The sequence below is a fragment of the Rhinatrema bivittatum genome, chromosome 12 (genome assembly GCF_901001135.1).
Source record: "Rhinatrema bivittatum chromosome 12, aRhiBiv1.1, whole genome shotgun sequence".
Lineage (NCBI taxonomy): Eukaryota > Metazoa > Chordata > Amphibia > Gymnophiona > Rhinatrematidae > Rhinatrema > Rhinatrema bivittatum.
The window spans coordinates 43590615-43607170 of record NC_042626.1 but is presented as its reverse complement, the minus strand read 5'-3'; the positions used below and the strand labels follow the sequence as shown (position 1 = coordinate 43607170).

Below are 16556 nucleotides of genomic sequence, written 5' to 3'. Positions count from 1 at the left end.
GGCCTTGTCCTCTTTTCATTTTTGTCAGGCCCAATGGCTCCTACAGCACATGGACACAGGAATAAGGTTGCAAGAGATTTATTAGAGATGTAAACACAAATGGTTCTTGCTTTACAGCACTGCAGGTAACATAAAATCTACTCCACAAGAAAAGGATAAGGCTTGTATCTAATCCAAAGGTAGAGTCCAGGTCTTTCCACAAGTATTCCTTTCAGAAGACAATATGAACAATATGAACACAATCTGAGATGAGATTTCACAATACAGTTCCATAAACAAGAACTCACGAGTTTCCTCGGGGATCCCACACTCTGGTTTGACCACCGGGCTGTCTAAATGCTGGGAATACCTGTGAGGTATCCCAGGAGTCCTTCTGAGTCCCCTGAGAATCATGCTGGAGCCTCAGGGGCGGGGCCATATAGAAGGCTTTCCTTTTAATAGAGTTCGTTCTTTTTGAGCCATCCTTTGACTCTACAAGCAAAATGATGGCCTTGAACTATGCAGACCTGGGTTCAAAACCAGTGAATGCATTTTTTTCCCCCTGACACTTTCCACTTTCTTTTTTAAGCTTTGCCTGTGTCATTTGTCTCTCTCCCTCCTCACCCCATCTTCCCTCCCTTTCCATCTCTCTCTATGATCTAAAACAGACAAAAGATACTAAATTAAAAGAGGAAACAAATGAAAGTGTTTCTCTCCCGGTGACAGCCTTCCCATTAACTACCTTTAAGTAGAGTAAATGAAGCTCTCAGAGTCACAAGTGGGGCTTTTTATATTTCTCCAAGCCCTGAAACGGAACTCTGGTCCTCTCGTCTTTAATGGCAGCAGCAGTTAATTGTTGTAATACCTTCCTAATTTCAGCACTCAGAAGGAGGGGAGGATAGAAATGATGTGACCATTTTTGCAAGTCGTTCTGAGGAGGCTTTAAAGCTCTGTGCACAGCCCGCGTTTGTAGCCTGTTTCACTCTGATTTCAGAAGCAAAAGGACGGCTGGCATTGCAAGCTCAGGTATTAATATGCAGTGATTACAGCTGCGCTAGGTATTGCATACAAGGCAATTATACCACAGAAAATAAAACTTTTCTCCCTTCTGGATTCCGATTTTACCGGCAACTTTGGAGACTCAGCAGATGGTTCGTGGGAATGGGCACAGGGATACAGGGCCTTTCACCTAGAGGTCTGGATGGCTTAGGGACAAGCACAGAGCCTTTCAGCTGCAGGCTGCTGGTTCACATTTGGCTTCGGTTGGTAGTGACTGGAAGTCATTACCATCTGAAAGCCATTCAATAGCCTGTGCAAAATGAGTTTGTGGCTTCAGTACAGTTTCCAGTGGGGAGCTCTCAAAAGCACTATAAGGACAATAAACACAGTCACAGATTGGCACTAGCTGGCGTCCCTGCCTCTTTATGATTTTCCATCATCCCCATATAAGCTCACCTCATTTAGCTTTCTAAATTATGTACTATGCAGTGGTTTAAGATGTCATAAACATATCTGAATGCATCTATAAATAGAGTTGAACATGGAACATGGAGTCCATGTTAATGGATGGTAGTAAACAGTATGTGCATAATAATAAAGACACTTTCTTGCTACCGATTTCAACTGTTCCTTTCTCGATGGACACTGCCACTGCAAGAAGTTATCCTCAGTCTGTGTGTGACGTCATAATAGCATTATGGTATTTCAGGTGGTGACGGAGATCCTGGAATTTTTTCCTCCATTCAAACTCTAGACCAGAGGCATCTCTAGACATAATTATTTGAGGGGGGGGGGATCTGCAGGCAAACCAAGTATAGAGTCATGTCCACACATTACACCCATCTCCACAGCATGGCCCCCTGCCTTTAAATTGGTTAGTAAAGACACAATGCCCCAAGGGCCTTCTATGCAATTTATAGCTCACATCTATTCACTGGAAGCTCAAGATGAATTATATTCAGTAGGTATTTATATGTCCCTAGAGGGCTTACAATCTAAATTTGCCCTTGAGACAATGGAAGGTGGTGCTTAACTAGGGCACAAGGAGCAGTGGCAGGATTTGAACCTTGGTTTACTCTGGTTTTTAGCCTGCTGCTACAAATCACTAGGCTACTCCTTCTATTTAGAAAAAAAAAATAGCACGTTTCAACTTCCCAGTAAAACCACCATTATAATTATTTGATAGCATTATTCAAGCAGTTCTATAACATATGGGTGTGAATTATGGATTCTATAAGGGACAGAATCTCAATATAGACCCTACATCTCCAGTTTCATAACACACTCCACATCCACAGAAATTCTACCTACAATTCACCATATGAAAAAAACATATTCAAATTCTGGTGTCACCTCAGTAATATCGAACTGAAACTGGTAATTATGTGGAAAGTATGCAGAGCATATGAATCAGTGCTGCTGCGATTTTCAAATGATAAGTGTCTTTTGATAAATATTTAACATTAGTAAAAGTTTTAAAATGGTGGTTTTATAACTTAAAAGGCCACAAGTGAAAAACCCAGTGATTATACAGCTTGGAGCGGGCATTTGGCAACACTTTGGCAACAAACAAGTTGTCATTGACACAAGTGAGCATATTAGAAACGCATACGCGTTATGCCTTCTGCTCATTGATGAGGGTTTTTTCACTTGCCATATAGCCTATTGGCTTTTCTTTATATGTGGTTCCATTTTTCAAGCTCAGTAATATCAACACAAATATCTTCCACGGCCAGATACTTTGTGAAATAACATAATATCTTGCAAAAGAGACACTCAGAACCTATTTAACAACTATGCCATACCAAAACAGCACTAGCTTTCGGAACTTAAACAGCTATCTAAGAAAAAGCAACATTGCAAATATTACTCCGGATTCAAGAGTATCAGTACAAACCAGATTGCTACAGATCAGATCCCTACACAGATACTACACACCCAATAGCACTGAGGTGGCCACCTCTGGTAGTCAAGAGCCACAAAAAGGCCAAGTTTTCAGGATATCCACAATGAATATGTGTAAGGAACCTCTGGTTTCGTTACCAGAAGAGTACTATTTAGCTGGGGAGATGCAGAGAGATTTAGTAAAGAGTGGGTTGGATTTTGCTCCCCCATGTGGGAGGCTGAGATGATGTAGCCTTAGCCTTTTTAACCACCCAAGCATCATCTTAGGGTATGGGATTTTTAATTAGATTTCCTGAAGACAGGAACTCTCTTGTCTTCTGTCAATTTAGCTAACTTATCAAGAGCGTTTTTGCTGTTTTGCCCTTTGAAGTCAGCCTTCTTTACTGACTTAATTTTGCCTGTGTTTACTCTTCTTGATCCATTTTGGAGACTTTTCTCCGTGAGAACCTTGGTACCCCTTCACAGAGGATTGGGGCATCCCTGTATAAGGTTAGATCATGGGGTAGGGAAGACTCTGTAGTGTTCTATCACTCCATCAGGGGATAGACCTTTCAGTGACCTGATGCAGAGGAGTTTCAACCTTGAGTTGTCTTTCTTTAGTGACTATCTCCTCAGTTGTGAGGCAAGAAAGTTCCCTAGTACCAGGGAATCAGTTTCCAATCTAATGGGGAAGAGGTGACTTTCACCTAGGAAGAGCCTGAGGAGTGAAGATTTCATCTGAGGAGAAATGGATTTCTGTCTATTGTCAGAGGTATTATCTGAAGGAACTGTATAAGAACCGTGTTGCTGCTGACTCAAGTGTACTGCACTTGAGAGGAGAGTGCCCACTGGAACATTTAGAAGGAGTTAAGACGACTTCAGGAAAAGTATGAGAATGGGAATTTACTGTGTTCTAACAACTAAATGGGACTAAATTCTAACCATTCTACAGTGGGGAGAAAGCTGTGAAAAAACTGGGAGCTGGAAGAAGGATTTGAACTATTTTCAATCTGAGTAAGGAGTGTTAGAAAGAGATCAGTTGTTGAGAAATTGCCTTCTGAGAAGATCAGAGGCTTTACTAAGAGGTTGAGGTCACACATTTATTAATCTTTATTCTGCCTTATTGTTTATTGACATTATTTAAACCTGTAAATATTCTTCAGTCACTATAAACAACTGTCAGTAAAGAAGTTGGAAACCACATTGCTTTCCAGTGTGATTTTTGATGCACAAAAACTGTGGAAATTATCAATGCTTTGTATAGAGACTGAGAGATAGGGCTGTGTAATTTGGTGAATGCAGAAGGGCCTTGGAAGCTGAGTTTCCCCCATAGGGAGAACTGGACGTCAGAATTGAAAAGCTATCCTGGAGAGTGGGTCCATTTCTTTTTCTATGTGCTCCTGGGTTTGGTCTAAGGTTCTGTCCTGCCTAGGGGTTACATATGCATATGGGGGTTGATTTTAAAAGGAGCACGTGTGCGTCCATGTGCGCATGATTCCTGGCATGCGTTCATGGTCGTGCCGATTTTCTAACGTGCACCAGAGAGGGTGAATTTTTGTGAATTACCTGCAGTGACGCAAGTAGGGCTTCCCCAGTTCCCTTGCCCCTATTTAACCTTCCTACCTTTTTCCCTCTCCTCCACGACCTCTATCCTCCTCCTATTAGTTTTTTTTGGTTTTCTTCTTACTTCCCAGTTGAAGTAATCTCCTTGTGCTGGCCAGCTGCCGGCACACGCTTCCCCGGGACAGCGGCTAATGGCACTATCCCAGCCTGCCTCCCGCCCCACTCTTCCCCACCCCCCCCCCCCCTTTTCAGGATCTGGCACTTATGCACGTATAGGGACTCACACACATGGCCGGACCCTTTTGAAAATGCACACAGTGCGCACAGCGCCCGACCACACATGTAAGTCCCGATTTTTACACATGCGGCCCTTTGAAAATTCGCCCGTAAATAGATTTGCATGCATTATCTCCCTTGTATGCAAATATATCTCATGCATATTCATTGTGGATATCCTGAAAATCAGGTCTGTTTGTGGTTCTTGAGGACTGGAGTTGGCCATCCCTGTACTAGTAGAATCCCTCACCTTGGTGACAAACGGAGAATATGGACAAACCCCCTCCCCTAATAATGAATAAGGGTCAGAAACAAACTAAAATGAAAAAACAAAGAAGGCACACTGTCAGCAGTGCTGTGCTGGAGAAAGAGAAGCAGAAGTACAATTCATCCTGTACTTTGCAAAACACAAAAATAGAAGAGATTCACATTTCCATGCTAATCTCTACAAACTGAAAATATTTTTTTTTTCTTTTATACTTTTGTTGTCTGGGCATTCCTTTTTCTATTTGGGTTGGTCCTAGTCTCTCTCTTCCACTTTCCTGGTTATTTATTTCTAGGCTTTCCTATCCATTTTCCATGTATTCTGTCTTCCCATCCTTCCTTCTCTATATCTGTTTTGGACTTTTTCACCTTTTTTTCTCTCTCTCATCTGCTTCTCTTGCCACTTATAGCTAAATGTTGTCCTCATCTTTTTTTTTTTTTTAAATCTCTCTGAGCTCCCCAGTCTTTCTACATTTTAGTCTGCTATTCTTATCCAGTGCTCATTCAGTGACATTTGTTTCTCATCTGAATCCTCCAGCCTTTCCTCATTCACTCTTTTCCTTCCCCTCTTTTGCTATCAGTTTCTGCCATTCTCTGCTTGGGACAGACAGATACAAGAAAACCAGATGTGGACACAAGTTGTCATAGGAACTGTTGATCCAGGTCTCACTATGTTCTGCAATAAGAGGTGTTAGCAGAACTTGCCATTTGTTTCATGTTTCTAAAAATCGACAAAACCCTTTATTGATTATTTCACGGGTTAAAAGATTGAATCTGATTGGCTGATACCTGCACCCACATTCTGTGGTATGGTGCTCAGTGACACCTTTATTATTACTGATCACTATCAACAAATTGAAATCATGGGAACCCACTTACCTTCAGTCATTCTCTTGTGTTTGTCCCTGGTCATAAGCCCAAGCACCAGACAACATCCTCTTTTCGGAAGACCAAGTTCTAAAAGAATGAGAACAAAACTATAATTGTATAAATTCCTTTTCTAGTAAGATTTATCAGCAGAGAGTTTTGAATTTTTACAGAGTATTTTAGCAAAGATCAGCTTCTCATCTCCTCCCACCACCACAATGGTCACTTCAGATGGGCAGACTAGCCAGACTAGCCAGATGGGCAGACTAGCAATATTAGTCACAATATTCATCGCTCTCATGCTAGAGTTTATAAAATAGTATTGACATGATTTGGAGTGATTTATTTTATCTAGTAATTAACCATGCCAAATCACCAAATCAAAATTGGAATGTTGGAAGTGTCTAGTTTCTAGTTTATTAAATTTTATATACCAGTGTATCAGAAAAACCATCACAACGGTTTACAATAACAGAAAATAATCAATAAAACATAATAATAAATACATAGATCTAAAAAGTAAAATAGTTCAAATAGTTAACAAGATAAAAATATAATTAAAATAAAAATAAGTGCAAAATAAGGTTAAGTACATTAAATTAATTAAAAGCAGTGTCTAAATATTGTTGTACTATCTAGAATGTGTTAGAATCTTTTAAGATTCACTCACTATTCATTAAGCCGGCAAGCTGACAAGTTATCTGGCTACAGTTAGCCAGATAATTTGTCCCAGATATTCAATGAGATAAACACCCCACTGAATATCCCTGCTTAAAGTTATCTAGCTAACTATAGCTGGTTAACTTTAAACCTAACAAGGCAGTTTTAGAATATGTCCTATTACATACAAACCTTGCTTGATGTTACCCAGGTAGAGAGTCCATCAAGCTAGGTTGAGAGAACATTGTACAAATCTCATCTTTGAGTGAGTTTCCTCACTCCGAAGGTCATCAAATCTTCACAAGAGAGCACTGTTCTGTTCGTATGTCTCACTTTGAATGTCAAAGTGGCCCCTAACCCCCTACACTAATACCTAAACCTCACCTCGAGATACTAGGTAGGCCTCCTATAGTGATATAAATACCTATCTAGGGTGACAGCATTATGGCTAGTCTCTCTCTCTCTCTCTCCCTCCTTCCCCCCCAGGTTGGCTCTCCAGGAGCTTCAAAACAACAAAAATCAGCATGGGCAGCAATAAAGCCTTAACACAAACTATCACACAGCTTAATGCTACTGAAAAAGGTGTGGCTAAAATTCACATTAAAGCCATGCAATAGGGCTTTGTAAAACAGTAAACCCAGCCCACTCCTCCTCTTTTTCTGATTTGCATCGCACCATATGTTATGGCGCTATCACATGCGTTAAAAGGCATTTTTACATGCAATAAGCCCTTAACACATGCGAAAACGCCTTATAGCATTTTGATAAATGACCCTATTAGCTGGTTATAGTTTAAAATCAGCTTTTAACCAGATAATTTAACTCCTCCCAGAAACATCCTGCATCACCCCTACATTATCCAGATAAATTTTAGACCATCTAAAATTTAGCTGGATAAGCAGGGGAATATTGAAAAGCCAGCATCTAGCTGGATAGCTTGTGAGTTATCCCATTAAGTGCCTTTCAATATTGGCCTCCAAATGTTTTATTTGATTTTAAGGATTTGTGATAAGAATACCAGTGCTAGAGCATGGTGGGATGGCCAGTTTTTGAAGGCTGTTTCTATGGCAGGGTGCAGAGTCGTGTGTGCTTCCAGCATAACACATGGCAGGTGTACTTCTTATATGTTATGCTCCGGTTCCCACTTATTGCTGCCAGTTCAGGAATGGCCCCTCTATCCTTCCTCTAGATGGATTTCATTGAATTTGGAATGAGTGTTGACATGTCTAAACATGAAAAATAAAGCGAGAAGACCTTCCTTACCTTCTACTGACATGCACTGGACTGGGGAAGAAAAAATTAAATTAAACTATTTATTTATTTATTTGAAAACTTTTCTATACTGTCATTCAGTAAATTAGCCATCATAACGGTTTACATAAAGGCACATATAGTAATTAAATTAGAAATTAAATTAGGTTAGCTAAGACATTATAAATGTGCCAAAAAAATATGTGCTAACAGGATTCTTTCAATATAAAACTGTTAAGTGTTGATTTTGTTAGGTTAAAGTTGCTATTGCAGATCATATATAAAGAAAATAATCTTAAGTGTATTTAAAGGTGTGAATGAAAGGAAATTAAAAACTACGTATCCAGTGCAGGGTTATGCTCTTATTTGCTCTCTTCATTCTCTTTGCAAAAAGCCTGTTTAAAGAGCCAGGTTTTAAGGCTTACTCTGAAAAGTTTGAAGTTTTTCTGCAGTCATATCTCCAGAGGCATAGAATTCCATAATGTGGGACCTGCCAAAGATAGTGCTCGCTCGCTCCCTTACTTGTGTGAGTCTGGCATACTTAACCAAGGGGATAGTTAGTAGTGCTTTGTTAGCTGATCTTAGGTTTCTGTGAAGAACATGTACACGTAATGCTGTGTTCTACCATTCTACTTTTTCATCATGGATTAATTTGTGTATAGTGCATAGAGCTTTATATTGAACTCTTTGTTCAATAGGTAGCCAATGAAGTTCTGCTAGTGTTTCAGTAATATGGTCTCTTTTTCTTTTACCTATCAATATTCTTGCGGCTGAATTTTGCAAATTTGAAGAGGTCGTGTGGTTACCTGTGGTAGTCCTAGGATCAGGGAGTTGCAATGGTCAGTGCTTGCGAAAATTAGTGCTTGTAAAACTGTTCAGAAATTTGATATTGTTAGTAATGGTTTTAACTTCCTGAGTACCATTAGTTTAGCGTATCCCTCTTTCATTTTCAGTGATATTTGATGTTTCAGGTTTAGTTCAGAGTCTATTATGACACCTAGGTTAAGTACCTTTTCTGCTAACTCTACTCTTTGGTTATTGTTAATTGTAATTGGTGAATGGATAGGGTTTATGTTTTTTTGTTCTAAGTGCAGGAATTCAGTTGTATCAATGTTTATCACTAGCTCCATTTGATTTAATAGCTGTTTGATTATGTCTAGATACAAATTGGCTAGTTTGATTGTTTTTTCAATTGTGTCATCTATGGGAAAGATTAGCTGTATGTCATCTGCATATATATAGTGTATGATTCCAAGGCTTGCTAGCAGGTGGATTAACGGGAGGAGGTAAATGTTAAAGAATGTTGCGGACAATGCTGAACCTTATGGTACTCCTGTTTGTAAGTTTACTTTCCCTGACATTATGTTTTTGATTTTTACCTGAAAAAAATCTGTTATTTAAATATCAAACTAGTGTGTTACTGTGCAGCCCTATTTCTTTGAGTCTTTTAATCAATATTTCATGATTCACTGTGTTGAATGCTTAGGAAAGGTCTAATAAAACAAGGATATAATGTTTTCCACTGTCAAAGCCTCTTAAAATATTGTCTGAGAATGCCAGTAGTAGTGTTTCGGTGCTATAATGTTTGCGGAATTTGTTGTGCAGGATATAGAATGTCATTGCTTTCTCGATGTTCCGATAATGGTTTTTGGACTGTTTTTTCAATTAGTTTTGCTATCAGTGGTAAATTAGATACTGGTCTATAGTTATTCAGGCTTTGCAGGTCCAGGTTTTTTTTCTTAATGATGGGTTTAATAAGGGCTCCTTCCAGGATGTCGGGCATTGAACCTTCTTTGAGAGATAGGTTTATGATTTTTGCTAATGTTGGGGCAGTTATGTCAGTTAATTTTTTTAATTCCATTATCGGCAGGGTGTCGATTGCATGTGGGGCGGGGTTTACATTTTTTATCATGGTTTCCACTTCTGTGCTTGAAACTTCCGTGAATGAAGACCATTTTGTTACATCCCTGGTGTGCATTTTGACCTATTGTTTAGTTGATTTTGGAATTTTGGTTCGTAAATTCTCTATTTTCTCTTTGAAAAACTGTGCTATTTTGTTGCATCGAGTTTTGGGTAGGTTCTGGGGGGGTGTTTGTTTTATCACTGGTTAGATCTTTAACTATATTGAAGAAGGTTCTAGTGTTATTTGTAAATTTTTCTACTTTAGCACTGAAATATTTTTATTTAGCATCAAGGATTACTTTTTTGAAGTGGGCCAGAAGTTTTCGGTATTTTGTTAGATTTTCAGTTGTTTTATTTCTTTTCCATTCTTTTTCTTTTTTCCTAAGATTTTGTTTGACTTCTTTTATTTGTTCATTACGCCAGGGATTTATTTGTTTTGGTTCTTTAATGTACACATTTTTTGTGGGGTTTATTTCATCTGCTAATTTAGTAGTCCTATTTACCCATTCAGTTGTTGCAGTGTTACTATCTGTGTAATTGAAATTCGTTAATTCTGCCTGTAGTTTGTCCTTTACTAATTCTATATTATAGGGTGGGCGATACTTGTATTCAACTGGTTCTTTCCTTTGTTTTTCAGTTGGACCTGAGTGCTTAATAGTGGATTGTATAAGGAAGTGATCTGACCATGGGATTTGGGTATAGTCTGTGTTTATATTCTCTAGAGATTTACAGCTGATGAAAGTCAGGTCTAATGAATGTCCAACTTTGTGTGTTGGTTTGTCTGTGATTAATTTGAAGCCAAGTGCATTCATTATGTCATTCAGTGTTTGGTATGTATTAGATAGCGGATGGACATCCATGTGAAGTTTAAAATCTCCTAGTATGATGGTTGGTTTTGCTGAATCTAGGTGAGTTGTAAAAAATTCTATTAATGGGGAAATGTTTAATTCCAGAAGACTAGATGGGCAGTAAATAAGGCATATTTGCATATGGTTAGTGTTGAAAATTGCAATTTCATGATTCATTGGGGGTATGACTGGTAGTAGTTTACATATGAATTTCTTCTCTATTATTAGCATTAAGCATCCGCCTCTTTTATTTATTCTAGGAATCGAGAAAATGTCATAGTTTTTATTTGCTATCTGTTTTTTTAGAACTGTATCTGATTTTTTTAGCCAGGATTCTGTGATAGCAATAAAATTAGGTTTTACATCGTATAACAGGTCTGTGATGACAGGAAATTTCTTTGTCGCTGATTGTGCGTTAACTAGAAGAAATGTTATCATTACTACGCTATTTATTTTGATATTGCTAGTACTTTTTGGCTGTATCAGGTTATTTAGATTTGCGTTCTGTGTTTCTCTTGTACTGTGATAAGTCTATGTGTTTTCTCTTGGTGATTTTTCCATACTTACCCTTGTTTAAGCATACTTGAATAGGGTGTGTAGTTTTTTCGTCTATTGCCATGGTCATCTTGTATTGGTTGTCTGTTGATCTTACTCAGGGTGTACGAAGGGGCATGCCCCTTTGCCGCACACCTTTGGCGCACGGCACCTCTGGGCTGGAACCCGTGCTTTTATGCCCCCCCCCAGCACGCTATGATGACGTCAGCAGCATCGGCCTGGGGGGAGCGCAGTCCAGCCTTATGGAAATGAAAGACTGCACCGTTATATAGCTAACATAGTATGGGCATGACAATACAAATCAAAGTATCCTTCTTACCCAATCACATTGCAGAGTTTGCCTAAGAACATAGAGGGGGGTCATATTCAGTAAGGCGGGTATGTACAAGTTATCTAGCTAATGTTCTACTTTATCTACTAAATATCTACTTTACCTCAAGTGGTACATTCATTCTCTTAATTTCACACAGTCAAAACTGATACAATAATAAATATCTTATCTAAATCAAAACCATCCAACAGTCCATCTAATCCATGTCCTGGATATATATTGAAAAATATAAAAACCAGACATTGCCAATTCCATGGTTAACATAGTCAATGCATTACTATCTCAAGGTATCTTTCCTGAATCTCTCAAAAAAGCATCCATTTTACCAAAACCCAAAAAAATGAAAACAAAGACCCACTAGATATCTCAAACTATCGACCGATTAGTTGCACTTCCAACAATAGGAAAAGACTAAAAACTTGGCTTTTTAAAAAAGCTTTCCCAGATCTGGATTAAATTCCCCACTCATCATCAGCATAAACACAAAAGTTAGGAACTGTAAAAAAAAAAAAAAAAAAAAAAAAAAATCCCACTAACTTCACACGCAGTCACAGCAACATTTTATTATACTTCACAACAATATCTTATCTAATCATTTTGCTACACATCTACATTTTATAATATTATACATATTTATTAATTGATACAGCTGGTTAAAATGCTTATAGTCGTTCTACAATTCCTCCCCTTTCATATCCAAGTTATTTTTCCATGTTTTTTGTAACTTTCTCACATCCAAAATATTGTTATAATATTTGTTAAGTTTCATACTATATTTGTTCTTGTATTGGGAAATGTTCTTTACTTTGTTACTCTCTGCCTTTACTCACATTGTTAATTGTAAACCGGGTTGATGTGATTCCTATCATGAAACTCGGTATAATAAAAATAACAAATAAATAAATAGCCAAAGTCATCGAATCCATGGTACTGCGTCAATTTTCAGAGTATATTGAAGACAATAATATTCTCCATGCTAACCAACACAGCTTCAGGAAAGGACACAGTACAGAAAACCTTACTCATTTCATCATTCGATACAATTATCAGAGGCTTTGACACTATCAAAGATTACTTAATGGTATTCCTTGACATCTCAGCAGCTTTTGATACGCTAAATCATGAGATTTTAATATCCAATCTCAAACAAATAGGAATTAAAGAAACGGTACTAAAATGGTTTAATCATTTATATCAGAAAGACCCCAAAGAATTACCATTGGAAATCACAAATCCGACTGGTACTCCACCAAATCTGGAGTGCCCCAAGGATCTGCGCTCTCAGCTCTTCTTTTCAACATCTACCTTCTTCCATTATGCCATCTCTTAGCAGGTCTCAACATATCATTCAAAATTTACGCAGATGACATACAATTCATAGTTCCTTATACTAATTCCTGGACACAAACCTTTTCAGTTTTGCATTTATATCTAACTTCAATAAAAATATGGATGTCACACAATAGACTAAAATTAAATACTTCAAAAACTAAACTAATCTTATCATCTGCTCCTGACTCCATATTTCAACCTCAAAATAACTTCACTTTCGATGATCATTCAATAATTATAAAACCTCATGCAAAAAACTTAGGGACCATCATTGACTCCAAACTATCGATGACATGTAACATATCAACATTAGTGAAAAAAACATTTTACAGGCTTAATATGCTAAAAAAATTGAAACCATTACTGCTTTCATCCGATTTTCGATCTGCAGTTCAGGCATTAATACTATCAAGTCTAGATTACTGTAATGCATTGTATTTAGGTTTGCCCAATACCACCATTCGAACATTACAACTCATCTAAAACTCGACAGCTCGTATTTTATACAACTTAACCTGCAGAGATCATATATCACCAATTTTACAACAGCTCCATTGGGTTCCGATATCTTACCGTATTTCCTATAAAATCCTCATGATAATACACAATCTATTATATAAGTCAAATTCTGAATGGCTTTGCTATCTACTCAGGATATATAAGCCTTCAAGACAATTACGTTCCATGGACAAATGCATTTTAGAAGTTCCTTCGATAAAACATGCAAGAGAAGGGGCTTTTTCAGTTGCAGATCCTCATCTCTGGAATTCTATTCCAGAAAACATCAGATTAATACAAAATACAGGAGAATTTAAAAACACTTAAAAACATATCTTTTTAAGTGTGTTAACAACCCCAGTTAACTGACTAAACTGTTTTACACAACTAATCTGTTTCATATATCAACTGTCAATAACTGTTTTATTCACTATCCGTTGATACACACCAATTTGACTGAAAATGCTTCATAACAATAATCCGTTATTACACGTTAAAATCTCCCACATTATGAAAATCTTAAATGTTAGTACCCTAACAGAATAAATTTCTAATTAATTAATTTAACCGCATTATATATGTATGAATGAATGATGTATGTTTTAATTATGTATGTTTTTATTGTAAACTGCCTAGACGGCCAGACCCTGACCATTTCACGGTATATAAAATCTTTAAAAATAAATAAAATAAAGTTAGCTGGATAACTTGTCCTGTACATGTAGCCAGATAACTTAAACCTAACTGGCTATACTGAATATAACTGGGTAGGTTCTTACGTTATCCAGCCTTGTGGGGCCAGATAATGTGCTGCTTAACCAGATAACTTTAAAAGAGATCCAGCTAAGTAGTGCTGCTAATATCTTAACAAACAAAAGAACCAGCGATCCAATTCCCTCCCCCCCTCCCCCAAAATGTCATGCATGGCCTTGTCAGGCCATCCTTCCTGCACCCCCAATCCTCTCTTAATACTGTAGAAGTCCCCAGGTTTGGAGGCTGAGCCCCTGATCCGGTTTTCATCCATTATGAAGATGAAGCTAGGCCCCCCCCCTCCCCCATTCATTCCACCTCCCACCCACAGTGTTGATATGTTTCGCCGGCCTCCCCATTCCTCCCCTCCCTAATACCTTAAATTTCCCTGCCAGGAGCGAGGGACCCACTTTCCTGCTCCCGGCGCCTCCAGAGCTGCTATTACCTTGTGATAATGTCTGAGAAAAAGCACTGGCTATTATTATCACGGCAATAAGAGACACAGGGCCACGCTTTACCTGTGCATCATACCACTGTGTTCCAAAGGCATGCTGGAATGGTCAGCTAAAGCACCCCCTGTCCGGTCTTCCCATCCCATCGGAACATGGAATAAGAAAGACAGCCTTTGTCAACACTTGCAACTGCAAAACAGCCATATCAGAGGTTTGGATCAGCCACTGAGGCTAAAGGCTGCAGCACAAAAGGGTAATAAATGTTTATGAAGAATAGTCATAATTTCAAAGGATCGAGCCTATGAGGCATCATCATAAATGTTTAATAGCCGAATAATAACTGTTTAATAATTTTCAGTGTGTAGCGGCTACTTGCAAATGTATTAAAAACCTATAAACTTCATATCCATGTGAAGCAGCACACCCAGGTTTAGCGCTTTACTTAACTTTGAATTAATTATATTAGGCCTGTTATTCTTTTCTTTCCATACTTATTAAATATCAATTAGTTGTTTTTAACTATTGATTTGTGTTTAATTAGCTCTGCTGCTATCTGCCAATTAAAGTCTTATAAGAGAAGCAGAAACAGCTGGTCTTTTAGATTAAGTTTTAAAATCAAATGTGTTTTAAAACAGTGTATGGCTACTTTGCACCTAAATGAAAATTATGCTTTAATTTCCTTTCTGTGGGTTTTTTTTTTTGCATTAACTTTGCTAATGCTTTGCTTCTAATGTGCTGTGATGGCTTCATATTCTTACCACACTGTGGGATTTCTTCCTTTCTTTGGCTATGGCCCAAGTCAGAAAAAAAATTCCCATAAAAAGTGCAGATTTGTTTTTTTTTTTGACACAGCAGTTTTTTTTCCTGCTCCTTTGGGCTTCTAACTCAATTGGAATCAGGCCTGGGATCTGGCACTATGAGCTTTCATTTGCAGCTCATTTATTTTCCCCTTATTTTATATTCCCTCCCAACTTATTTCAGTCTAGTAAAAGTCATTGTAGTAACAGTCCTTGGCTGAGGGCTGTGTTTTCCTAGGACTACAATCCAGCTAGTAGGTATGGCCTTTGCAAGAGGACTTTGAGACCCTCCCCACTCCAGAAGCTGTGAACACTGCTGCCACATTATCTTCAGCTCTGGCTGAGCTGGGAAGCAGACAACTTGAACTGGGAATCAAACCCGTGTTTCTCTACATGGCAATGAACAGCATTACCACTGGGCCATCTCAAATCTATTAATATATTAATATTAAATTAATGCACTCTTGGATCAGGTTTTATCCACAGAACTTTGTCAATACATCTTAATCCTCATTTCTAGCACACACTGCTATTCCGGTACAGAGATCTACACACACACAACTTTGCGCATATTCTTTATTCCTGATGGGCAGCACCCCTTTCTAGTCCAGTACTGAGATCTATATACACAACCCTGCCAACATACGCCCTTAAGCTCCCCCTGCTCTTCTAGTGATGATTCTGAGACACTCTGATATGTGATATGGTCCACGAAGTTTCATTACAGCTCTTGCAGAGCTATGATATAGGCCAAGTAAAGAATGGCTCCACCAGTGCAGATCATATGATGAGGGATGAGGGGGAGGGGCACTCAGGGAATTTCAGAAACCCCTTCTTTGGACTCCTGATGGAAAAGGTGACATCTGTTGCATTCACACTTTAGTGACTGGCGTTCTGCCCAGTTGTATCGACTGTTTTTATGCCAGAAACCTATTCTACTCTATCAAGACAGAAGGGTTGAGGGCAAGGCACACCTAGTGGGCTTTTAAATCTAAGCTTCCCTGGGACTTTTTTCTTCCTTCTGGTCTTCTCTGTGACCCACCCCCTTTTCTGAGCCCCTCGAAATCTCTCTTATCTCACTTCTTCCCTCTCTGAAGTATTAAAGGCTTTCTTATGGAAAGACAAGAAGAAAGTTACGTCGACAGGACATCTAGATGGAGGAGAAATGCCTGGGGAAGACCATAAAAGATGTAGATAAATACAGTTCACTAGAATATCGAAGCCCACAGCTAACTGGGTGGTTAGGACTGCAGATCTCACCATGAATGGTAAATAAATTTAGAAAAAGAAGCACAAGAGGATTGTGATACATTACATTGAAAGACTGGAAGATTGGGCATCCAAATGG

General features: G+C 38.4%; 1 protein-coding gene across 5 annotated transcripts in view; it reads right to left on the bottom strand.

Moving 5' to 3' along the window:
- Positions 1-16556, bottom strand: part of KIRREL3 (kirre like nephrin family adhesion molecule 3) — a 1312393-nt gene that overhangs the window by 597826 nt on the left and 698011 nt on the right. For all 5 annotated transcript variants that reach the window (XM_029572739.1, XM_029572737.1, XM_029572738.1 and 2 more), the window contains one exon: positions 5845-5922. In XM_029572739.1, the coding sequence (XP_029428599.1) occupies positions 5845-5878 (34 nt within the window). In that variant the 5' untranslated portion in view covers positions 5879-5922. The remainder of the gene's footprint in view (positions 1-5844; positions 5923-16556) is intronic.